We start from the raw sequence: 27,150 nt of genomic DNA on the forward strand, positions 1-27,150 counted from the left end.
TTAGGATCAGAATAGGTCCTAGCTTTGATATTTCCTCAAAATATAACCAGGGGAAAATTTCATTTCATTTCTCTGAACTTCTTGTGTAAAACGAAGATAAATCTTCCTTCACAGGGCTTCCGTGAGAGGAAAGTGCTTTGCAGACCTTGAAGTCTCATATACTTGTAAGTTATTATCAGTAAGCCTCAAGGGGCAACGGAAAAAGGATGGTACTGAGAATCAAAACACATAGATTCAAATCCCGTCTCTGGCACATATAACCTCTTTGACCTCTGAGTAAGCCACTTATCTCTCTGAGCCCAAATTTCCTTTCTTTAAAAAGTGGGGGTTGGAACAGATCAAGGGTTTTTAGCCTTTTTTTGTTTCAGGTTCTTCCAGTTCTAAAATCTATTATCCTAGACCCGAGATTCTGCTTGACCTCCCTCCCTTCCGTCTCTCCCTTCCCCTTCACTCAATAGGCATTTCTATCTGCATAGAATATCACTTCTAGGCTCAGTCCAACTCCCTGCCCAAGTAGCTGAAAGTTGTCATTTATTTCTATGTTTTGCTTCATTGCTTTTGAAGTGCCTTTCTCAATTCTAAGCCCTCCTCTGGGTTGTTTCCCTAGCAGCATGACCTACTTTACATTCTAACTCACCATACAGACGTGTCCTCTCCCTCTCAATTTTCATTTTCCATTTTCTTTTGTTTTTAAATAGCTTGCATCTACTCTGTGCTTCCACTCATGCTCATCTCTCCATATAGCCTAAAGATGGCCCTTTAGCTGAAATGTCACCTTTAATCTTATTTCCTTCCTCAAGTGTGAACTTTATTAATAAGTGCTAGTTTTGTGTAATTTGAAGCTTACGCCTGAAACTCAGCAGGAGTCTGGCCAGCAGACTATAATAGGTTTTGTTTTGTTTTGCCATTTACAATCATGTCCCACCCTATGCTATCTTGCAGCCTGTGGCTGGAAACAATTTCCATTTTTTAAAAAAATAGGTTGACAAAAAGTGGAATTGAATCGCAATATAAATTAGAATATATTCAATGAGGATACACTGTCAAATGACTTTTGAAAAATCAAGTTATTTAATTTACACTATGCTGCATTTTGGCCAATAAATATAGATTTTTAGTATATGGATACTATGTAAGCTATGTTAGGACATTGTTCCCTTGGATTATGTACTTAAAAGACAATAAGACTATTTTTAATGTCTGCTAAATTGTTCATCTTTAAGTATTTGCATATCAAACCTTTTCTTTGAAATCACTATAAGGGAAACTCTACACAAACCTAGTGTCTCCTTCATGTGGTAAAAGTCATATGCATTCCTTATTCACCAGTCATAGAACTGGGCTGGGAAGGCAGGCATGTTTATCAGACTTAGTTAAAGGACAATGTGAGAAGATAAAAACAGAGAGCAAATAAACCATCTGATAAAAGGGAGGCCCAAAAGGGATACTAAATAATGCTTATAGAATATGCATTCACTGTGCATCCTGAGTTTAACTTTTTATTCTTAGCTGACAAATTCGTGCCCTCCAGGGGAAAATGAGATGGCATGCTGCTTTTTGTTCTAGTACAAGCTGTAAGAAAACATGTTTTGCCATTTGGCACATGCCTGGCCCTGTAAAAACTGAATCAGAAACACATACAGTCAGACAGCATCACTGGCCAGAGTGAATAACAATTATAATTAGCTGTTGCTTAAACATGATTATTTATGGTTATTAAAATAGTTCACAGGAATGAAATAAGTACCTATTGAAGGGTTTAAATTTAATACATGTTACAACTCAAAGACACCATCATGAAATAGGGATGAAGATGACTAAAAGATACCCCAAGATTATATACCACAAACTATTACACATTCAAGTGAGTTCCTTTGGAAACACAATCTTATAAATGGGATATCATAAACCATTACCAGCTCACTTTACTGCCATTAGTTTCCTTTGTATCAAGATTACTTATCAACTGCTGAAGAATTGGTTATTAGTTAGGCATCCAGAATTTTATTTCTCTATCATACTACCTATAAGAGGCAAGCATGGCATAATAATAATTACAAACATTATAAAACAATTCAAATACTTATTATAAATAAAATAATTTTAAAATAACTAAAATTTAATAAAACACTTATTGATAAACTTCACATTAGCAAAACGATAGGGACCTGGCCCTGGAGTTGGGAACACACAGGCTCATGTTCTAGCTTTGACCCTGGGATCTCTCAGTACCTGAACCAACTCTCTAAAATAAGATATAGAGCAGATCTGCACTGATGGAAGGAATTTGCCTGTAGCAACAAAATCATAGGTTCTATTCTTCTTCCTCCTTTCTGTCCCAAATACCAACTATAAGACATTACAGGATTGACAAACTAAAATACAACAGAATCTTGTATTCAAGCAGTTGTGTGACTTAAATGTGATCTGACATAGAATATAATTTACAAAACCCTGCTGGATCCCTTTGTGTGGCTTCATCAAATATGCTCTTGAAACATGTAGAATTTTGTTGAGATGAATAAATGAATGAAAAAGCATTTAGGAAGCACTGTGTGTTAAGAACTCTGCATGCAAACTGAAAAAGGACATAGAAAAAGTCCTGCTCTCCAACTCATATCCCAAAGAGGGGAGAACATATTAAAAAAAATTAAACGGCATGGCACTTTGAAAAGCCTGGTAGTCCTCCATCTCATCTAAAGGAAGAGAGCTGTTGAATCTCACATCATCTAAGCCATGTCAGAAGCCAAGTAGTCTGAGTAAAAGGTGTATTCTCCCAGGAGTGGTGGGCCTTCCCACTTTATAGCTCTCCTGGGTAGAATCTAGGTCATAAAGTAGTTATATTGTTTAGTAATTATTGGCATTTTTTCAATAACCCTTTTTTTTGGTAATAACATCCAACATTTTTTCCCTATGTTTGGTGTCCTCTTTTCCTTCTCAAGTCTTGGGAACTGATTCTTCAATATTCTAAAGATTTTGTTGCCTTTTATGTATCTTCCAGAAGCTCTTCTCATTTTATCTGTGTAGATATCATTTCTATTTTCTCATGTAGCACAAAAGCAACCATGATGGTAGAGCCCAAAGGTGGCATTTCAAATGCCATTGATAGAAAAAAAGGTCTGTTTTTTTTTTTAAATGAAGAAAACTTGACACATCTTATCCATTTTTTAATCTGTTGCTCTTTCAGTTTTCATCCTTAAATACTCTCTGAGTGATCTGGCTTCTTTGGGATCTTTTGCTTTTTATAAACTTATTTTTCCCTTTGACTACTTCTTGCTATTTTATAAGGTGATACTGCTCATAATCCTCTACTATAAGATTTTTCAAATAAATTTATATTCTAAATTGGTGTTTCTTGTGGCTGTTCTATTTTTCTGTTTATCAGTTAGTCAATAAGTATTTATTAAGTGTGTACTATGTGGCAGGCACTGTGCTAAGAGGGATAAAAAAAAAGTGGAGATAAGAAAAAAAGGAAAAGAAAACAGTCCCTCCTTTTAAGGAGCTTATACTCTAAATAGATCAAGGTTTTGCTGACTAATGTGGTTTTTAGGTGTTTCTGTTTTCCTCTGTGGCAGTAATATTCTGTGTCAATGTTTATTCTTTTATGCATTTCCCAATTTTTAATGTCACTAGATTGTTTAAAAATGTCAGATTTGAATTGCCTCAGTTAGACAACATAGCTTCTCATTTTTTCTCCAATTTAACCTAATTTTATTAGTTTTGATCTTGGCTCTAGCAAGCTGGTGAACTCTGTGTACATAGAAAATTGATGCAGAAATGGCGTTCACACTGGTAAAGAGTTATTTTCTGTTTTGTAAACTACAATCAATTTCACTCTATGTGATATTATTTTCAGCTCACCATTTCTATTACCCTTCTTTTCTTAAATAAGCTATTTATGTTTATAGTCTTCAAAATTTGATTTCTCTCATTTATTACTTCTGAATAATGTTTTCCAATATGTATCTTCACCATCCTCTCTTACGAACACTCTAATATTAAAATTTTCAGGTACAGTTGATGAATATAGAATGCAGAGTAAATACCATTCTTTACTAGCAGAATAATTCTCCTCATAAAGAGGTTCCTATGCTAATTGGAGTTATAGATTTCCTCTTCTACCCACACAAACACAAAAATTCCTAATATTATTCTTCATCTTTTATGTCTCTAAATGATTTTTATTATTATTTATTAGAGGTAGTTGGTGGAGCACTGGATATCGCACGAGGCCTGGAGTCAGGAAGACTTGAGTTGAAATTAGGCCTCTGACACTATCTGTGTGATCATGGGCAAGTCACTTAACCTGTTTGCCTCAGTTTCCTAATCTGTGAAATGGGAATAATAGCAGCACCTACCTCCCAGAATTATTGTGAGAAACAAATAAGATATTATTTGTAAAGTTCTTAGCACAATGGCATGTAGTAGGTACTATATAAATGATTATTCTCTTCCTGTTCCTCCTCTTTTTAAATTGTATTATTTAGTCAAATTCTAGAAAATATTCCCTTAGTAATCTGATAAGTATAGAGCCAAATCAACCTAGCAACTTGCATATGATCATGGGTTTTGCTATATTGGTATGATCTTATCATCAACATTGATTATTCTTCAATTATTAGTTTTCCTTTCACATCTCTAAAAAATTTTCTCCATTGCATATACGGTGAAAAAGCATGAGGAAAAGAATTGAAAGCTAAGTCTTGAGTAAGAAAACTCTGTGTTCATCTCCTGTCTCACATACTTACTAGTTGTCTGAAAATGGGCAATTCATAAGGGCAATTCATAAACTCAGTTTCCTTAGCTTAACAAAATGAGAAGGTTGAACTTGATGAACTCTAAATTCCCTTCTAACTCTAACTCTGTGATCCTGTGTGGCTTGGTAGGTAGATAAATACATTGTTATTATCTTAATACATTGTTATTATCTTAAATGGAATTTTTCATCCTTTCTCTTTTTCCTAGGTTTTGTTAAGTGCAGAAAAGCTTTTGAATTTTATGAATTTATTTTGAATTTTGTTAACTTTAGTAAAGCTATTATCTTTTACTTTTTTCAGTAATTCTGTATTTCAACCGTTCTTAATATCTTTTTTTTTTCCATCATGGACCCTTTTGGCAAGCTGATAAAGCCTATGAATCACTTCTCAGACAAAAAAAAAGATTTTAAATGCATAAAATAAATTACAAAGGATCAAAAAGGAAAAAAAATACAGAAAAACAGTGATCAAAATATTTTAAAAAATAAGCTCACCACCCCAGATTAAGAATTTTTGCCCTGGTCCAACAAAGTCAAGTAAAATTACCTTAATTCTATAAATTTACAATTCAGTGGCAGAGCAGAAAATCAAGCACTGGCATCTTGGCTTCAAGTCCAGAGGCCTTTGTACCAAGGTATAGCCTAAGCTGCTTTGACTATGTCATAATTTTTTCTAGGATTGATCCTATTCTGCACCTTTGTTTGTCATACTTTTCCTAGTACTTCTCACTAGCCTCTTGCAGTTTCCAACCTATAATATTCTATATAAAGAACATGGTTGCAAGAATAATGATAAATCATATCCTAGTAGAAATAAACAGAATCAATTATTAAACCTAATAAGAACCAATCAACTTTTATTTTAAGACCATGATAATAAAGGAGACAAGAGGAGGTACTAATTAAAATAAGTAAAATAGGACAAAAATGAAGAAATATGGATAGGGAGCTAGCATAAGTATCTTGGATAAGGAATAAAAATGATATGAGTAATAAGTCATAATAATAATTTTATCTTATAACCTAGTAATAGGTTATAAGTATAATTATTTCATAATGCATATGGAGTAGTGATTTGTGAATGAAAATGAAATTAGGAATGACTTTTGATTAACAAAATAGATTCGTGAAATCTTAGAGCTGGAAGAGACATCCAAGATTGTCTATCCCAGGGAGTCTGTGGAGAAATATTTAGGGTTAGATGCAAAAAAATTACATCTTTATTTCAATATAAGTAATTACTTTTGTAATTCTATGTATTTTATTTTAGGCATTTAAAAAGAACACTCTTTTTAAAAAAAAGTGTCCATAGGCTCTGCAATAAATGAAAAACCCCAAATGATAGAGTTTCTGGGTAATTGATAATCAATTAATTAATTAGGCTAGCTTGCGATCAATAAATTGTTAGTGTTTTCTCTTGGTAACCAAAGATAAGCCCATGGAGAATGCGAAAGCCTTAAATATTTTTTGAAAGAGAATGCCTCTGACAAGTGAAAATCAACTCTGATAGGTAAACATTTAATAAAGTCTTCAGTTCCACCTGAAGAGAATGTGGTTTGATCATGAGACTCAGATGCCTCAAGAAATTTGGATAGGGGAATCATCTCCATCCAAACCATGCTGGTTGGTTTTCTCCTTCACAGACTGTATTACTCTAAACTCTAATGGTGGGGTACAAGGACAGGGGTTCTTTTCCTTGGGGTAATAATTCATCTAGCAAGCTACTGAGGTCAATAACCATGGGTTATACTTTCCAAAGCTATGGAAAGGAAAGCCAAGGTTTTAAAATAAGATATTTTGATTTCTTTTTACTTCACTATTTGCAATGTTCATCTCACGTACCCAATGCTACCTATACATATTTCCCTCCATCACTGTGTCTCAGGTGAAAAATTCCAGAGTTTCATACACAGTTGCTACTCAATTGACATTTTCTAATCTCATCGGTGAGTTAGGTAGAAGTCTTAGTCATAATATATAGTGTTAATATAGTGTTTTATATACAGTAATTACTGCAAGAATTATTCCCATTTTATAGATGAGGAAATCAAGGCAAAGGGAGGCTAAGTAATTTGTCCATGATCACACAACTGGTAAGTGTCAGAGGCAGGATTCAAATCCAGGCTCTTGCTGACTCTAAATCTTGGGTGTATCACCTCCCATGTTCCTGGAAGCATGTCAGGCTTAGAGTTTACACTTCTCCTCTGTCTCAGGTATAGGAGTTAAAGAGTGCTACTAGGTCAGTCACAAGTTGCTGGTCAGGGCTGTTTCTTGAAGATGTGGAGGTCCCATTCACTGAGACAGGTAATTATATTGTTAGATAGGGCCATGAAAGATGTTCTTCAGTATACCCCAGGTGGTGGTTCCTAATTTTATTTCCCCCTCGCATGGAAAGGCACTGCAGACAGATTTCTGTTCTTCTGACAGGATTGAATTTCTCATGGATTTTAGTATTTCATTTTATCAAGCTATTTCATGATCTACAGGCATGCACTTTTCTCCCATGTGCTTCTTTCAGGAGAACACAGCATGAAAACATTGTGCTGATTTCTAATTAATAAATGGCACCCTGAGGTCTTAGACTTCTGTCTCTGGTTTAATTACAGCTGTGAAGAGAATATAATGAAACTGAGGAAAGTGTCTCTACATGATAAACAAGGAGGCTTGGTTCCATTGTTAGATAATCTGAACTGTGAAAGCTCACAATGGTTAAAAGCTCCAGATAAGCAGAGGACTTTGGTTTTTATTGCAAGGAGTCATACCTGATAGAGGGCAAACACTTCCTTTAGAAACTTGAAAGCTAATTCATGACATGTGGGAGATCAAAAAATTAGTCCTCTGACTCTCATGAAGACTTTCAATAGCTTAAACATGATGCTCATCAAATCCAAGCTAAAATTAAAAATAATGGTGATAAAAAATTTAAGTGCTCCACGCCCCACTCACCAGAGTAGCAAATAGATGATAAAGAATGAAGTAGATGGCAACCACAGGTGCCCACATATGGCCGACAGCATTGAGGGTCTGGTCCATGACATCTACCCATCCTTCCTGGGTAAGTATCTGGAACATTGACATAAATGCCTAAAAGAGAAAAAATGGAAAGTATTAAGACACAAGCCTTAGGTCTGAATTTGGTTCTAAAATTGGTCTAATTTCAGGCCTGTTCACTGCTAAGAAGCTTCAAGGAACAAACTTATAAGAATCACAATTAAAGAACTAAACATGTGATATTGAAAGGTGAGAATTAGAAAGTCATTCACACAGTCATCCAATAAATGTTTACTGAGTTCAAGGCATTGCTAAGGGGAGCTATAAACAAAATGTAATGCGGTCATTGCCTCATGGAGCTTAGAGACTAGTTGAGCAGGTAAGTAATGAATACAAATAATTATGAAACAAGACAGAAGTCTAAAAAATAATTTTATTTATATGTTTTATTGAATGTCACCTATATTTCCCAAAATATTGTTCCCATTTCTAGGGAGCAATCCCTTAAAATGAAGAAAATAGAAGGAAAAAAGAAACAGCTTAGCAAAACTAATCAATATATAAAAAGCCTTCTACTACGTGCAGGGAAAATCAAGGTAAGATTTGCATGTGCACGGAACCTAAAACCTTAATACATGCTATCCACTGCTCACTAAGTGCCAAGCTCAGGGAAAGGAAAGAATGATTTTTGAGAATTGTAAACTGGTATAAATATTTTTTTCATCAATGCATACATGTGCTACCTTTTCAGTGTCTATCAACAAAGAGCTATGTTAATTCAAAGAAAGGCAAGACTTTTCTGGTGGAGGAGAACGAGGGGAGTCTTCATGAAGAGGTGGCATTTGATCTGAGTTTGATGGATTAGTAGAAATTGGGCAGGTGGTGTTATGAGAGAGGGTATTCTTGGTGGAGCAAACAATATGAGTAGAGGTATGGTGGTGAGAAACCATGGGATGTGTTTTTTTTAATATAAATTTATTTATTTTTAGTTTTCAACATTCACTTCCACAAGTTTTTGAGTTCCAAATTTTCACCCCATCTCCCCCCTCCACCCACCTCAAGATGTCATGCATTCTGAATATCCCTTCCCCTAGTCTGTCCTCTCTTCTATCTCTCTCCCCTTCTCTTATCCTCTTCCCCTTCTATTTTCCTGTAGGGAAGGATAGACTTCTGTACCCCATTTCATGGGATGCATTTTGGGAACCGAAAGTCATCTTTTTTTGGTTAGTTTGAGACAGACTAGTGAGAAATAAGTGTAGATTATGATATAGGTTTTTTTTGAGTTGAAAATGTATTCCTTCATATTGAATCTTCTCATGTTGTGCTGTGTATATGGCAATGTTTTTTTTTTTGATGTTGTTATTTTGTATTTAAGTTTAAAATGAACATAAAATTAAAAAAAAGTTAGAGAGGTAGGCTGGGACTTCCCTAGGAGGTCTGCTGGTAAATGTTTAACAACCATCTCTCAAAAAACTCATTTTAAAGTTTAATCTTCACTACTAACATTTTTTTTTTTTTTACGATTGAATGGAATGCTGAAATAGTGAAGCCCCTTCAGTGGAGCTGACCCCTCCCTACATTTCTCAGAATCTGCCTTGCTGAGAAAGCAGAGTGCCATGAGATCAGGTGACAGAGCCACATCCTGTTCACCCGGATTCTATCCCTCTTCGGGTCCCCCCACTAGTGGTTGAAGCAAACCATTCCCTATTTCTTGCCCTTTTTGTCCTTGGTACTGGGGAGAAGTTTCCTCGCTTAGACTGTGAGCTCTGAGGCCCAGACAATGGGAAGAAGAGCCAGGGAGGCGGGTAGGGGAATTGTGGTTAGGAGCTCTATAATCTGCTGAGCTGAGCACACTTTCGCTCTCTTCAGTTGGCGCCATCTTCTTGGTGCTCTGAGGGAGCCCTTTCTCGAGAAAACCAATAAATGAACTACTCTTTTTGCTAATATCTCTGAGTCTCTGATTTATTGGTAAGGGTATCCCACACACCATAATCTTAGGCCTAAATAATACAATAAATTAAGCATTGATTTATAGCCAGCTTTCAAGGTGCAAATATTCACTCTGAAAACTTAACAACCAGTAGAACTGCTAAGAGCTCACTCCAGCATGCCTTTAGTTGGGACCAAATCTTGGGGGACATTGAATGCAAAGTTGAGAGGTAATAAATAGCCATTAAAGGTTTTTGATCCAGGAGATCAGCCAACAAGCAGTTATTAAGCACTTACTATGTACAAGAAGACACTGTGTCAAGCACTGGGAATACAAGGAGAAGCAGAAAGACAGTCCTTGCCCTCAAGGAGGTTACATCCTATTAAAAAAAATAATTATTCATTTAAGGATTTCCAATTATTGGGACTTGCATTCTAAGGAGGAGGAGAAGGAAGAAAAGGGGGAAGGATGAAGAGACAACACATAAGAGGGAAATAAAAAGGGGTGTGTGTGTGTGTGTGTGTGTGTGTGTGTGTGTAGACAAGGTCCTGTGGAGATTCAGCAGTGAGGCCTGGAAAGGGAATGACATCTTTAATGTGGGTCTTCTCCTTAAATTAGAGGTTCTGTGAAGAACTAGACAATCAGAAGGTGAGCCCTAAGGGGCAGAGAGTCCTTCTAAAGTGAGAAGTAGTCTCAGGATGGGTGAGCTTCCAGGTTGAAAAGGTTCCTTTGGCATGGCAGAGAAAGTCTGGCATTCACAAGTCAGTGCTGTAACCTGGGAATGGATGGGACGAAGGTAACCATGGTCTTAAAGGAGTTCTTCCAGCTTCTTGTAGGCAAATAATGTTTAAACAATGCAAAAAATTTGGGAGGGTGGTGGTCTCTCTCAGCTCTTATTTTCCTCAGATCAAGCCACCCAATTTAAAATTCCTAGTAAATTATCATGTTTTTGTCTCTGAATCACAACATGTTATTTACAGCATACTAGAGTTGCATGTCTAAATGTTAATATGACAACACTAATAACCCTAATTTTGCTTTTATAGGACACATCTGCCAAACTATTCTAGACATCATATTAAATATGTGGCTTTTAAAAACATTAGAAAATTATTAAATGATATTGCCATGCCAAACATCTTAATAATAAACACATTTTGTGCTTTAAAAAATGGCCTAAATCCAAGGCCCTGGCAAGGCTAAAAAATAAGGAATTTCAAACAGTGAGCCAAGCTTTTAAGGTTCACTCTCGTTATGACAAATGAAAAATAGAAACGTCTATAAAAGGCAACTCTTAAAAGGATGTGGCAATATGACAGAGCTAGAACGACTCTAAGGACCATCTATTCCAACCACTTATTTTAACAGATAAGGAGACCAAGGCACTGAAAGTCAAAACGACTTGCCCAAGGCATCAAAGCCAGCAGGTGGCAGATCTGGGATTCAAATCTACATCTTTGGACCTAACCAAGGATTTGGATTAAAGCCATTTCTTTTCAACAACAATTTAAATTGATAAACATTTATTAAGCAGGTACAATGTGTCAAACAATATAATAGGCACTGAGAATACAAAGACAATGGGAAAACAGTCCTTGCCTTCAAACAGTTATTATCTTATTAGAGAGGAGGGATACAGATAACTAAGTACAGAATATATAAAAATAAAGTTATGGCTGCATACTATAGAGAATAAAAAATTTGGAGCACTGGGGATAGGAAGAGGAAGGTACTAACAACTGGAGAGTCAGGAAAAATAGGGTGATGTGGTAACCAAAAGAAAATTAATGTGTTATTGGGCTACACTAAGAGACAGATTTTAGGAATAAGAAGATAATAGTACTTCCGTATTGTGCCCAATTATACCATGTCAGGAGTGTTACACTCAAGAATGGCAGAGTTTGAGAAGGTCAATGACAAAATTGTGTTTTGAAGGAATCTAAGGATCTTATACGTGGAGGTGAAGAAGGAGGGTGTTCAGGTAGGGGGCTACATTGTGCATAGACATGGAAGAAGGAGACATAACGTTGTGGACGGCAACATTTAAGGAGGTGAGCAATGAAGTCCCTCAACACTAAAGAGACATTTGTTGATGTTTGTTGACAATAATGATGGTGGTAATATTGACAAAGAGAAATAGATGGATCTCCTTGACTTAAAAACGGTTTTATATTATACATCTTCAGATAAAAACTAAATAAATGCATAGAGGTGTTGGGAATCCATTAAAAATTAAAAAAAAATAGGAGTAGTAAATGATTAAGGTGTGAAGACCTGAAGCCACTCATGGAGCAAGAGCACTTTGTAAGCAAGGTAAGATAAATAAGAAAAGACAAATGGAACAAATTGCAAGTCAAAGAAACTGGGCAGAGTATGTTGGCAGATAAGGTAAGTTGATGAAAGGGATAGGAAGGTGGGGCAAGGTGGCAAGGAGGGGGAAACACAGTGAGGCTATGGAGTAGTCTTTGAAATTAGGGAAAGAAATTTGGATAGGGCTACCAACTAACTAAGGGAAAATAAATGATTCTAAAGATAATAAGATACCTAGGGGAGAGGACATAAAAGGTAATAACTGACTTTAAATGTCTTAACAACGTTCCCACAAGGAAGGCATAATCATCCCTGAGTTAAAAAACAGGAGGTTAAAAAAAAAAAAACCTCAATCAGTATTGAGAGCAGTGCCAATTTTGCAAGAACTTGCAACATATATATGACAGGTATACAGAATGTTCCAAAAGTCTTAGTGCAGTTTGAGCTTGTGGGGGAGGGATAATAAGCATTTGTTAAGTGCCTACTATGTACCAGGCATTGTGCTTTGCAGGTACTATCTCATTTGATCCTCACAGACTTTTAAAGACTAAGACTTTTGGGGCACCCTGTATTTTTGATATAGCCATACAATGTCATTTACTATATAAGTTCTAAAACAGATTATTCTAGACATGGTTAGTGAACATCCAGAAAAGGAAAGACTAATCACAAAGGGGCAGTGTGCTTTTATCAAGAGTAGGTCATGGGGCAGCTAGGGGGCACAGTGGATAGAGCTCCGGCCTTGGAATCAGGAGGACTTGAGTTCAAATCTGGATACAGACACTTGACCCTTACTAGCTGTGTGACCCTGGGCAAATTACTCAACCCTGACTGCCTCACCAAAAAGAAAAATTAAAAAAAAAAAGAGTGGGTCATGATTTAGAGCATTGTTTCATGTGACTGTTAATATCTTTGATTTCTTCCGAAAACTGCCTGTTCATTTTCTTTGACCATTTGTCATCTAGGGAGCAGTTCTTATTTTTGTAAGTGTGTCTCTGTTCCCTATATATTTGAGAAATGAGGCCTTTATTGAGAAACTTGCTGTAAATTTTTTTTCTCAGTTCCACCTGTTTTCCTTTTAATTTTGATTGCATTAGATTTGTTTGTGGAAATTTTTTTTTTAAATTTCATGTAATCAAAGCTTTTTTACTTCTTGTATCCTGTCTATCTCTTGTTTGGTCATAAATTCTTCCTTTACCCATAGATCTGACAGGTATACTTTTTCATACTCCCCTAATTTACTTATGATATCACACTTTAAGTCTAAATCATTTATCCATTTTGATCTTATCATAGTATACATTGTGACATGTTAGTCTATGTCTAGTTTCTGCCAAATTGCTTTCCTGTTTTCCCAGCATTTTTGGTTCAAATGGTGAGTTCCTACTCCAAAAGCTGGGATTTTTGGGTTTATCAAACACTAGATTACTATGGTCATTTACTATAGTGTACTGTATACCTAATCTATTCCACTGATCCACCACTCTATTTCTCAGCCAGTACCAGACTGTTTTGATGATTATTGCTTTGTAATACTTTGAAATCTAGTACTATTAGGCTGCCCTCCACATTTTTGTAAAAATTGATGCCTTCAATTTTTCACCTTTGTTTTCTTCCAGATGAATTTTATTATTTTTCTAGCTCTATAAAATAATTCTTTTGTAGTTTGATTAGTATGGCACTGAATAACTAAATTAACTTATGTAGAGTTATTATTTTTATTATATTGGCTTGGTCTACCCACAAGCAATTAATATTTCTTCAGTTGCTTAGCTATGTTTTTATTTGTGTGAAAAGTGTTTTATAATTGTGTTCATATGATCCCTGGTTCTGTCTTGGCAGGTAAACTCCCAAGTATTTTCTATTGTCCATAGTTATTTTAACGGAAATTTCTCTATGTCTCTTTCTATTTTTTGCTGTGCTTTGTTGTAATTTATAGAAATGCTGATGATTTATGTGGGTTTATTTTATATCCTAAAATTTGCTAAAGTTATTAATTGTTTCAACTGCTTTTTTAGTTGATTCTCTAGGGTTCTCTAAACATACCATCATATCTGACTCATTGCCAATTTTTATTTCTTCAAATTAATTTTTTTTGCCTTATTTCTATAACTAGTGTTTCTAGTACAATATGGAATACTAGTGGCATTAATGGACATCCTTTCTTCACCCCTTTACTTCTTGGTTTTAGATAGATACTACTTATTTTAAGAAAGGCTCCATTGACTTCCATGTTTTCTATTGTTTTTAATATGAATATGTTATATTTCATCAAATTTTTTTTTACATCTATTGATATAATCATGATTTTTATTGTTTTTGTCATTAATATGGTCAATTATGCTCGTAGTTTCTCTAATAATGAACCAAACCTGTATTACTGGTAAAAATCCCACCTGGTCATAGTGTATGATGTTCGTGATATATTTCTGTAATCTTTTTGCTAGTATTTTATTTAAATTTTTGCATTGATATTCATTAAGGAAATTGGTCTATAGCTTTCTTTCTCTGATTTTTTTCCCCCTCCCTTCCTCACTTAGGTATCACTACCATATTTGTGTTATAAAAGGAATTTGGTAGCACTTCCCCCTTGCCTATTTTTCTAAATAGTCTATATTGTATTGGAATCAATTGCTATTTAAATGTTTGGTACAATTCACTTGTGAATCCATCTGGCCCTGGGGATTTTTTTTCAGGAAGTTCATTTATGGCCCATTCAATTTCTTTTTCTAAGACAGAGTTATTTAAGTATTGTTTCATTTTCTGTCAATCTTGGCAGTTAATATTCCCTTAATTATTCTTCCATTTCACTTAGACTGTCAGTTTTACTGGCATATAATTGGGCAAAATAGCTCCTAATAATTGCTTTAATTTCATTTTCATTGATGGTGCAATAACCCTTTTCTTTTTTGATACTATTATTTGGTTTTCATCTTTCTTTTTTAAATCAAATTAACCAATGATTTATCTATTTAATTATTTTCTTCATAAAACCAGTTCCTTATTTATTAGTTCAAACTTTTTATTTTTACTTTCAATTTGCATTAATTTCTTTGATTTTCAGGATTTCCATTTTCCTATTTAGTTGACAATTTTAAATTTGTTCTTTTTCTAGGCTTTTTAAAAATTACATGTTCAAATCCCTGATATGCTATTTATTGAATGCATTTTTGTTGCATTATTGTCCAAAAAGTGTGCATTTAATAGTTTTGCTTTTCTGCATTTGATTATATTTTTATTTCCTATCAAGTGGCTAATTTTTGTGAAGCTGACCTGTTAAGCTGAGAATAATATATACTCCTTTCTATTCCTATTCTATTTTCTCCACCTTTTCTAAGATGCTATTCATTTCCTTAACTTCTTTCTTGTGTATTTTATGGTTAGATTTATCTAGCTCTGAGAGGGGAAGTTGGAGACCTCTTCTAGTACAGTTTTACTGTCTATTTATTCATGTAATTCATTTAATTTTTCCTTTAACAATTTAAATGCTATGCCATTTGTTGTACACACACGTATTCAGTATTGATATTATTTCATTGTCTATTGTTCCTTTGGGCAAGATGTATTTTCTCTTTTTATCCCTGTTAATTAGGTCTATTTTTGCTTTTGCTTTGTCTGATATCATGATTGCCACCTCTGCCTTTTTTACTTCAGCTGAAGCATTATATATTTTGCTCTAGCTTCTTATTTTAAATGTGTGTGTCTCTCTGTTTCAAGTGTGTTTCTTTTAAACAACATACCATTGGATTTTGGTTTCAAACGCATCCTGCTATTGACTTCCACTCTGTGGATGAGTTCATCCCATTCACATTCACAGTTATGATTACTACCCATGCATTTCTCTCCATCCTATTTTCTTCTGTTTATCTTTATTTTTATCCTGTCCCTTTCCTAAAATCTGTTTGGCTTATGATGACTGCTTCCTTTTATCTGTCCTCTCTTTTATCATTTCCCCTTTTCTCTTATACCTTTCCCCTATTACTTCCTTATTAGATCAGATAGATTTCTATTACTAATTGAATGCTTTTATGTAAAGTATATATGTATATATACTTTCACATACACATACAAACATACACATATTCCCCACCCCTATTTTGAATCAATTGAGATGTGAGTGAAGTTCAAGCACTGCTTTCCCCACAACCATTCTCCTGTCTACTGTAAAAACTCTTCCTTGAACATATCTCTTATGTGAGATAATTTTACCCATTCTTCCTCTCCCTTCCCCCAGTTCCCAAGATATCTATCTTTCCAACCTATCCATTTTTTTACATCATACCAACATAATCAATTCACTTGCATGCCTTCTGTCTATGTAGAATCCTTCTAATGGCCCTAATAATAAATTCTTAGAAGTTACATGTATCATCATCCCATATAGAAAGGTAAACAGCATAACCTTATTGAGTCCCTTATGATTTTTATTTCATGTTTATCTTTTTATGCTTCTCTTGAATCTGTATTAAAAAGTCAGATTTTTTTATTCAGCTCTGGTCTCTTCATGAAGAATGCTTGAAAATTCTCTATTTCATTAAATATGTATTTTTCCCCTTGAAGGATTATACCTCATATTGCTGAAAAGGTCATTCCTGGTTGGAAATCCAGGTCTTTTGTCTTCTGAAACATCACATTCCAAGCCTTCTACTCTTTTAAAATATCAGCTGCTAAATCTCAGGTGATCTTGGTGGCTCAGTGGTATTTGAATGGCTTCTTTTTGACTATTTGAAGTGTTTTCTCTTTGATCTGGGTGCTCTGGAATTTGTAATATTCATGGGAGTTTTTCATTTTGGGATCTCCATTCCGTTGTGATCAGTAGATTCTTTCACTTTCTATTTTACCCTTTGGTTTTAGGGTGTTAGGGCAGTTTTCTTTGATAATTTCTTGAAATATGATGTCTAAGCTCTTTCTTTGATCATGGCTTTCAACTGGTCCAATAATTCTTCAATTATCTCTCCACCATCTATTTTCCAGGTCAGTTGTTTTTCCAATAAGACACTTCATATTTTTTCCCATTTTTTGGACTTTGTTTCTTGATGTCTTATGGAGTCAATAGCCTCTACTTTGGACAATTCTATTTTTTAAGGTATAATTTTCTTCAGTATTTTTGTGCCTCTTTTACTATAATTTTCTTCTTTTGCTTAAATTTCTTTACCTATTTTTTCTTCGCCACTCTTAATTTATTTTGAAAAGCATTTTTTAAAAAAACTCTTCCAGGAATTCTTGTTGGGCTTAGTCCAATTCACATTATTCTTTGAATCTTTATTTGTGGCTTTTTGACTTCACTGTCTCCTTCTAAGTTTGTGTCTTCATCTCCCTTGTTATTACAGTAGTTTTTTATGGTCAGATTCTTTTTTATTGTTTGCTCATTTCCTAACCCTATTTCTTGATTTTGAATTTTATGTTAAAGTTGGGCTCTGTTCCTATCATTGGGGGTACTGGTGGTGGGAGAATGCAGTGTCTCAAGATTTTTGGAACTACGGTTTTCAGAGGCAGTTCTGGTAGATTGGAACTTTTTAGTGCTTTCAAGGTGGTGTGATCTGGGGAGAGACGGGATCACTGCTCTGTGTCTGTACTCTACTCATATTTCAGAAGGACCCCGATCCCTTGGGATTTCATTTGATATTCAGGGTCTCTGAACCCTCTTGACCAGAAGTCAAGGGATCCTGCTCTCTTAACCAAAAATGCTCCTCTCTGCTCTAGAAATTTGACCTAAAAGTTGGTATAGGCAATGGGTCTGCCAAATAGCATCTGGTTCTGTGTCCAGTGCTAGCACAGGGCTATCCTATAATCATTCTCTGACCAGTTCCCAGGTTCCCTTACCATCTCTGCTTAAGAGCTCTCAAAGCTGCTTTTCCTTCTGTCACTAGCACCTAGTCCTCCCACTGGTACTTCATGTGGGCTCCAGGGCAGCCTACACCTTCGTGTCAGAGATCTCTCTTTCTCACCTTCTAAGTTGTCTTTGGCTGGAAAAACACATCACTCTGACCTTTAGTTGATTCTGTCACACCAGAGTCCAAACTGAGGCATTATTTTAAAAAATTGTTTGGAAGATAATTTTGGGAGAGATTGGCTGAGTGTTTTCTCTACTTTGCCATCTTGGCTCCATCCCCATATTTGTGTTTGATGTCAGGAAAAACTTTCTCAAAACTGGAGTGCAAAATTAAGTAGGCTGCCTTGGGAGAAGTTATGTTCTATAATTCTTCAAGAAGAGACTGCACGGCCAACTATTGGATTTGGGATAGTCAGACTTCCTTTAAATATGGGTAGGACTGTATGATTACTAAGTTTTTCTTCCTAATCTCAAATTCATAGTTCTATAATTAAAAAAAAAGAAAATCTACCTGATATAACAGTATGTTAAAATGCCTAGAACCATAGATTTAGACCCTTTTAGACTGTGTGTGTGTGTGTGTGTGTGTGTGTGTGTGTGTGTGTGTGTGTGTATATCTCACTTCTCTTACCTTTTACATTTTATAGCTGCTAGTCAGGAAGGTGGCATAGTGGATAAAATACTGAGTTTGGAGTTTGGAAGACTTCAGTTTGAATATGGCCTTGGACTCTTAATAGCTGTTTGACCCTGGACAAGTCACTTAACCTCTGACTGACTCAGTTTCCTCAACAGTAAAGTGGGGATAATAATTGTACTTGCCTCGTAGGGGTGTAGAGAGAATCAAAGAAATAGTACTGATATATCCCTTAGTAAAGTGGTTGTCACACAGTAGGTGCTTAATACTTGTTTCCTTCTTTGATTCCTTTACCTTCCCCCTCCTTCCTCCCTTCCTTCTTTGTTTCCTATAGATGAGGACGCTAGGTCCCAGAAAAGTTAAATGAGTTGCTCTAGGTCACAAAAGGCAATCGCTGGCAGAACCCAAACTCACACCAATAATTCCTGACTCTTTCTCCTGTACTGTTATGTTTGTTTGTTTGCTTTGTTTTGGGTGAGGCAATTGGGGTTAAGTGACTTGCCCAGAGTCACACAGCTAGTGACTGTTATGTGTCTGAGGCCAAATTTGAACTTAGGTCCTCCTCACTCCAGGGCTGGTGCTCTATCCACTGTGCCACCTAGCTGCCCCCTCCTGTGCTATTATGAAGAGTATGATGGAGAATCTAGCCTTAAAAAAAAGAAAGACCTCATATCTATGTTGGAACTTATTATTCAAACAGTTTTTTCCCTCTTCTTTTCAGGTTAGATTTTTATGAAAGTTGTAGCTATAGAATACACGTACCAAAGCAGCTTTTCATTTTAAAGTATATTGTGGCATCTTCTTTAATTAATTAAGCTGCAACTAACTTAATAATACTTACTTGTCAAACAATTCAATAATATAAGGTAAGTAAGTCAATTATACCAGACAGTCAAAAAAGAAACTCAATTGACATGGTTTTTTGTTTCTCAAGAAGTGGAACAAAAGCTAACAATTAAGACTGGACTAATTTATTCTAGGCATTTGCGATGCCAGATCCTCAAGTGCTACACCTCAGCTGACTTTGGCACCAAATGCTACAATTTGTTTTCCCTTCCTGGGGTACCTTTCATGAGTGCAACAGCTCTTATGCATTCAGGGAATGCTTAGGAACAGGAAGCTTGGGGCAAAACAACCTGTTGTTGTGAGATGAGCAATATGGGCAAGAACAACAAGGGTTCTTCTTCACTGTTTTCAGAGCTTCGGCAGGATCCATGAAGACAATCTAGTTGCTGCATAACTCAGTTACCTGAAATTCACATTATGAAAAGACCTAAAATATATTCAAGTTTAAAGCTTTCTATTACCACTGGGATGTCTGTGGTGGTTGACAGTTACTGTTGGGAAGTGGAATGAGTTTGTGAATAGGTGTCACTGGGTGATCTTAGACAATACATCTCTGATTAAGTAGCATATAAACTGTAACATGGAGGACTAGATTACACGTAACATTCCATCCAGCACTAAAATTCTATTATTTTTCATGGATAAAACAAAGAATGGAACTACTCAAGAATTCCCTTTTTAAAAATTATTAACAATCCACCATTATGTAATATTCCTAAAATTGATATTTAAGTCATATTTTATGAAATTCTGAAATACTAATGACTTGATGATAACTAGCATTTATATAGTACTTTAGAATTTGCAAAGCATTTAAAATATATTATTTTATTTGAGCCTCACAATTACCACAAAAGGTAGGTTCCAGAGGTATTATTATAGATGAGGAAAAATGGGGCTCAGGGAGAGGTTAAGTGATTGGCCATGATTAGACAATTAAGAAGTACCAGGGTTGAGGTCTGAACATTGGTCTTCTTTACTCCATCTCTAATACCCTAACCACTGCTTAACACTTACTGAATTACAGGATTCAAGGGGTTCCTAATTTCATTAAAATGATCCTTGAAAATATGTTCAGTTACAAACCACATTTCTACATTAATCTCATTTGTAATGGTAGCTGCAAAATATGAAACTAAACTTTGCTACCTGCCTCAAGGATTCTGTGATAGCAAAATTCTAAAGTCATTGGAGGCAGAGGTTTTTACTAAAGAAAGTAAACTTACTGACAATTAAAAAATAATGTAGCACTCATTTTTCTGAGTAGAAATCATGTGTTTTCTTCTTTGGAAAGTGAAGAATTAAAATTCCAGGGTAGAGCCAAGATGGTGGAGTGAAAGCAGGGACTTGCCTAAGCTCTCCCCCAAATCTTTTCAAATACCTCTAAAAAGTGTATCTGAACAAATTCTAGAGTGGCAGAACCCACAAAGAGACAGAGTGAGGCAGATTTCTAGCCCAAGACAACCTGGAAGGTTGACAGGAAAGATCTGTAGCACCTGCCTGAGAGAGGAGCATCCAGCATGCAGGGTGCAATGGCACACCCTACCTAAATAAAGGCAGAGGAGGCTTCAGGGACTGAATTACCAGCAGCAGTGAGGGCTTCCAGTCTTCTCAGTCCACAGACGCCAAAGACAACTTAGAAGTCAGCAGGAGTATCTGTCAGAACTGAGAGAGAAGCATGGTCCAGTACAGGCTGCAGGGGATTCCAATACAGCCCCTGCACCAGCAAACCAGGAACAGGCCTTGGGAGTGATTGAATCAGCAATAGTTGAGGCAGCAGCAGTGGTAGCAGTGGTAGCAGCTGCTCCTGGAGCTATTAGCCCACAGAATGAATGTTTGAAAGTCACCTATTTTGACTTCCAGGAGCCAAGATGGTGGAGTAAACAGTAAGTTTCTTTCACCCTCCCTTGTTGACCTTGAAAAACCCAGAGAATATTGCCCCAGGAAAAAATCCTGAAATAGTAGAGTCAGCAGAAAGACTATATACAGCAGTCTTTTAGTTCATGAGGCTATGGGGATTAACAGGAAAGATCTTTCTTGCTGTGGCTGAAGTGAACCAGTACAGGAAGGAGGTGTCCCAGCAAGCCAGTGGCAAGCCCCACCTTGACAAACCAGTAACCATGCCCCTAGCCCCCAGCAAAAGAAGCCCGGGACAGTGCCCCCTGTGACCTCAAGCAGAGATCAACTTTAAAAGCCAGAAAAAAAGTAAACGACATAAGCGAGAAGCAACATAGAAAACCAATGACCATAGAAAAGTATCTTGGTGACAGGGAAGATCAAAACAAATCCAGGGGAGGATAACATTGTCAATATATCCATATATGAAACCTCAGAGGGGAATATAGACTGGTCTCAAACCCGAAAAGCCTTCTTAGAAGAAGAGCTCAAGAAGGATTTTAAAAGCCAAATAAAGGATGTGGAAGAAAAATTGAACAATTCATTTTAAAAAATGGAATAACAGTACACTGAAGAAAACAACTCCCTAAAAAAGTAAAATGGGCCAAATGGAAAAGGAGATACAAAAGCTAACTGAAGAAAACAATTCATTAAAAATTAGAACTGGACAATTGGAAGCTAATGACTCCATGAGACATCAAGAATCAGTCAAACAAAATTAAAAGAATGAAAAAATAGGAGAAAATGTAAAATTCCTCACTGGAAAAATAACTGACCTGGAAAATAGATCCAGGAGAGATAACTTAAGAATTATTGATCTACCTGAAAGCCATGATGAAAAAAAAAAGAGGCTTGACAGCATCTTTCAGGAGATCATCAAGGAAAACTGCCCTGAGTTCCTAGAACCAGAGGGTAAAACAGTCATCAAAAGAATCCACCAATCATCTCCTGAAAGAGATCCCAAATTGAAAATGCTAAGGAATATTGTAGCCAAATTCCAGAATTATCAGATCAAGGAGAAAATCCTGCAAGCAGCCAGAAAGAAACAATTCAAACATCATGGAACCACAGTCAGGGTTACACAGGACTTTGCAGGTTCTACATTAAAAGATTGGAGGGCTTAGAATATGATATTCTGTAATCTAAGCAAAGGAGCTTGGATTACAACCAAGGATCAACTACCCAGCAAAATTGAGCATAATCTTTCAGGGGAGGAGATGGACATTCAATGAAAATAGGGGACTTTCAGACTTTCCTGATGAAAAGACCACAGCTTATTGGAAAATCTGATCTTCAAATACAAGACTCAAAAGAGGCATAAAAAAAGGTAAACAGGAAAGGAGGGAAAACCCCCAAACAGACCATGTTATTCAATAAGAGTAAACTTTTTACATCACTACATGGGAAGATGATACTTGTAACTTGAGAACTGTATCTTCATTACAACATTTAGAAGGGGTATATACATAGACAGAGGAGGTGAGTTTAAGATGACTTTGATGTGATGACAAAAAACCTAATCAAATGGTGAAAAGGAATTGTAATGGGAGAAGAGGAAAGGAGGAACCAGAAAAGGGTAAATTCCATCACATGAAGAGGCACAAAAACATATTACAGTAAAGGGCAAGAAGGGAGAGATATGTGCATTGTTTGAACTTTATTCTCATCGGCTTTGGCCCAAGGAGGGAATAACATACTCAGGTATAGAAATTTAACTTGCCATATAGGCAGTAGGAGAGGAAAGGAGAAAGAAAAGGGAAGGAGGGATAGAAGGGAGGGCAGAGTAAGGGAGGTGATAGTCAAAAGCAAAAAAAAAGGATTAAGATTCTACCCACCTATGATACTTACACTCCAGAGCTTGAGAAAGAACTGAAACACTTAAAAATAAAAACAAAAATAAAAACAAATCATGGCAGTTTTCTAAACTAAAGAGCTGAGTGTCTTTAAAGAAGAAAAGGAAAAAAAAAGTTAATTAATAAGACTTTGCCCTTTTAAGTTTTGGCAAAAATGCTAATCAAGTTTTCATAAATATGGACAGAGAGGAATCATGGTTTCACCTCAATTAATCCATTTTCATGTAAGTAAATAATACTTTTGGTAGTTCTATGTTTTGCCTAGGTCTCCTGAGGCAAGAGGTGCAGAACCAAGCATATCTTGCCTTAACTTGGTTGTAGAGATCTCTATTCTCAGGTAGCTGCTTGATATACTTGGGCATATGGTTGGAAAGATGGGAAATCTAAGATAACAGGTGAGTGAACATCATTAACATTTCAAAGATACTTTTAGGACTAATACCTTTCTTTGTCCTTAGTGTTTCTATGCTTTATAGAAGCAAGTTTTTGTCAATGACCCAAAGGTAATGGTTTCCTAGAATTACCCAGAATTCACTGTAAACACACACAAACACATACACACATTTGTAAAGTACCTAGCACATATATATGCATGTGCATATATTTTACGTGTGCTATAATTCTGTGTTACAGAAAACAAATGTTAAATTTTAGAAAGGTGGAGGGGTCATTGAGGGCTTGAATAGTCAATTAAGCTTTTAAAAAGCAGGTGAAACTTGAGATGGGCCTTGAACAATGGTTAAGCTGCATAAACATTTATAAAACTCCTACTATGTGCAGGAATCTGGGGATATAGAAGTGAAATAATCTCTCTACTCATAGGACTTACAATGAATTCTCCATTCTACTACTGCTCACTTTGATACTTTCTAACTAATCTTGCCTCTGAAAACTGCAAAGAGAACATAAGGTGAGGAAAGATCTTTTGTTATTACATCCAATTTGGATGATGTTAATTACTGATATATATGTAGTGACTTATATGTATTAAACTATTCAGTCTTCACAAGAGGGCAAAGGCTATTATTATAATCATCCTCATTTTACAGATGAGGAAACTGAGGCTAAGAGAGGTTAATTGATTTCCTCAGGAACACACAACTAATCACAGAAGCGGGATTTGAAGCCAGGTCTTCCTGACTCTAGGTTCAGCACTGTATCATCTATACCACTATATTGCCTCTTGATTTAAAAAATGGACAAATCAATGTGCAGGACCAAATTCCTGTTAGAACTGTGAGTATTCAAAAAACATGGTAAACGTCAAAACAACTGACAAGATAATTACTTGTCTTGACCTCTTTGTCTACAACGGCCTTTCCTTACAGGAAAGGAAGAAAGAAAGAAAAAGAAAGGAAGAAAGAAAGAAAATAATCTACTTGACAACTTACAGAATAGCTCACCTTTAATTCAGTGTGTGCCTGCTGTGTCTTACAACTAGGCAGCCCAAAAATAGAAAGAAGGCCTAGCTTGATGGCATTCACTGAAGTGCAAAAGTGACACCTCCTTCTGTGTCAATTAATGTAATTATGCACTAGCTCTGTGACTCTCTTTTTCTCTTTCTCCCTCTCTTTCTCTCTCCCTCTCTCTCCCCCTTGCTTAAATATCTGCAAATAAAAGAATATCTATCTATATATCTATATCTATATATCTATATATGTATCTCTCTCTATATATATCTATCTATCATCTATCCATCTATCTATCTATCTATCTATCTATCTATCTATCTATCTATCTATCTATCTATCTATCTATCTTTTTAAATCACACTGACCTTGTGACATTTGTAATGTTTTATAGGATAATTCCTTCCTCTAAATCTCACTTAGCTGCTCATATTCTACTATTTTTTAAAAAAATGGTTATGCATGGGAAAATAGTTTCTGGGGAAACATAAGATTTCTGACTTGTAAGAGGAGCTCTAGCTAGGTTTACCTGATGTCTTTTTAAGAAAAGCTTGGTGACAAAATACTTAGTGCATCAGTGAGATATTTACTTATTCTTGGATGTGGGTTGGTAACAAAGCACTCCCAATACTATCCCTTTATGTTAGCTAAGAGACACAAAATATCTCCTCCCCTTTTCTACCTCAATACATATAACTGCACAGCACCAATGGGAGAAAGGAAAATGCAGCTCCCTAGTTGAACCATCTACAAACCTGTATTAAATACCAACTATGTGTTAAGCACTGTGCCAAGTCCTGGGATATAAATTCAAATATGATGTGGCCCTTGACCTCGAGGAGCTTACATTTTTTTAAAAACAAGATCTGTTGAACAGCTGTTTTTTAAAGAGTCAAAGGCAGAAACATTAGCCAGATGATATATTCTACTTTGATACTTCGAAAGGGCTGAGATTCTATTGACACATATTATAATCTCTCCATATCATGTGGATCATCATAGGAGTTCTTAAATCTTCTGCAGTCTGATGACCTATGGGCCCTTTTCTCATAACACTGTTTTTAAGTGTTTGATACTGTCAGTCATGAGGGTTTGTGGAAAATTATGTCAAAATTTGGTTGCCTGCAGAAATTCTTCAGAACTGTACATCAGTTTCATGACGCATTACCTGCATGGGTTCTGGATAATGGATGATTCCCACTTTCCCAGTTAACAATAGAATGAAAAGCAAGGAATGTGTACTTGCTCCCATGCTTTTTAGCATGATGCTTTCAGTAATGTTTTCAGATACCTTCAATGAGGACAGAAATTGTATCAAGGTCAGCTACCACACTGATGGCAAATTAATTAGTTTGAAGAGGCTACAAGCCAAGACTAAAGTGGAAGGAAAGATGGTGCATGATTTTTTGTTCACATATTTTTTGTGCACACTCAATGCAGCCTCTGAGGTTGAGATGCAACAAAGTATGGATCAGTTCTCTGCCATGTGTGCTAATTTTAGCCTAACAATCAAAACCAAGAAAACACAGGTTTTCTACCAGCCGGCATTACACCATCCATACATGTAACCATCATTTACAGCAAATGGAAAAATTTGGATACTGTGAATAAGTTCACTTATCCAGCAGTATACCTTCCAGGAATGTACACAGCGACGATGAGGTTGATGCAAACATTTCCAGACATAGGTCAGTGTTTGGGGGGCTCCAAAGAAAAATCTGGGAGAGAAGAGGTATTAGACTGCCTACCAAAGTGAAGGTCTATGAGCCATTGTGTGGATCTTACTGCTGTATGCCTGTGAAATCTGGACAGTATGCCAGCACCATGCCATTTGAATTGCTTCCATTTGAATTGTCTTAGGGAGATTTTGAAGATCAGCTGGCAAGGTAAGGCACCAGACCCTGAGGTACTTTCTCAAGCTAAACTGCCAAGCATTCAAATGCTACTGCAGAGAGTATAACTCTGGTGGGCTGACCATGTTGTTTGAATGCCAAACATACATTTGCCTAAAAGACTAATTTATGGAGAACTCACACAAAGAAAGCACTCACATGGACATCAGAAGTGATACAAGGACACTCTCAAGATCATTCTGAGGAACTTTGGAATTGATTGCATGACATGGGAGACACTGGCAAAGAACTACCCAGCATGGTGTGCCTGCATCAAAGAAAGTGCTGTGCTCTGTGAGCAAAGCAGAATTATAAAAGAAATTCAAAAGAAAGGTGAGGTGAGCAGATTTAGACATCTCCACTCCACATGTTCATGTGGACTACTTGTGCCTGACCTGTGGTAGAGCCTGCTGAGCTCATATTGGTCTCATCAGCAACAGCCAGACACAATGTACCTTGACTCCAAATAGTGATGTTATTTTGGTCCCCTTCGAGAACAAAGATCAACAATAATCAACATCTGTGTGTATGTTGTATGTGTGAGTATATATGGATACGTATATACACATACACGTGTATGTGTAAAGAGAGAGGAGAAAAAGGGAGGGAGGGAAGAGGAGAAAGGGGAGGAAAAGAGTGAGAGAGAGAGAGAAGAGGAGAGAGAGAGAGAGAGAGAGAGAGAGGAGAGAGAGAGAGAGAGAGAGAGAGAGAGAGAAGAGAGTGAGAGAGAGAGAGAGAGAGAGAGAGTGAGAGAGAGAGAGTGAGAGAGAGAGAGAGAGAGAGAGAGAGAGAGAGAGAGA

At 36.2% G+C, this 27,150-nt stretch overlaps 1 protein-coding gene across 1 annotated transcript in view; it reads right to left on the minus strand.

Moving 5' to 3' along the window:
* The window catches only part of NALCN (sodium leak channel, non-selective), a 516,511-nt gene that overhangs the window by 166,896 nt on the left and 322,465 nt on the right, over positions 1 to 27,150 (minus strand). Inside the window, 1 exon segment of the mRNA XM_020964043.2 lies at positions 7,703 to 7,840. Within this exon segment, the coding sequence (XP_020819702.1) occupies positions 7,703 to 7,840 (138 nt within the window).

The sequence above is a fragment of the Phascolarctos cinereus genome, unplaced genomic scaffold (genome assembly GCF_003287225.1).
Source record: "Phascolarctos cinereus isolate Bilbo 61053 unplaced genomic scaffold, phaCin_HiC Scaffold_7;HRSCAF=346, whole genome shotgun sequence".
Classification (NCBI taxonomy): domain Eukaryota; kingdom Metazoa; phylum Chordata; class Mammalia; order Diprotodontia; family Phascolarctidae; genus Phascolarctos; species Phascolarctos cinereus.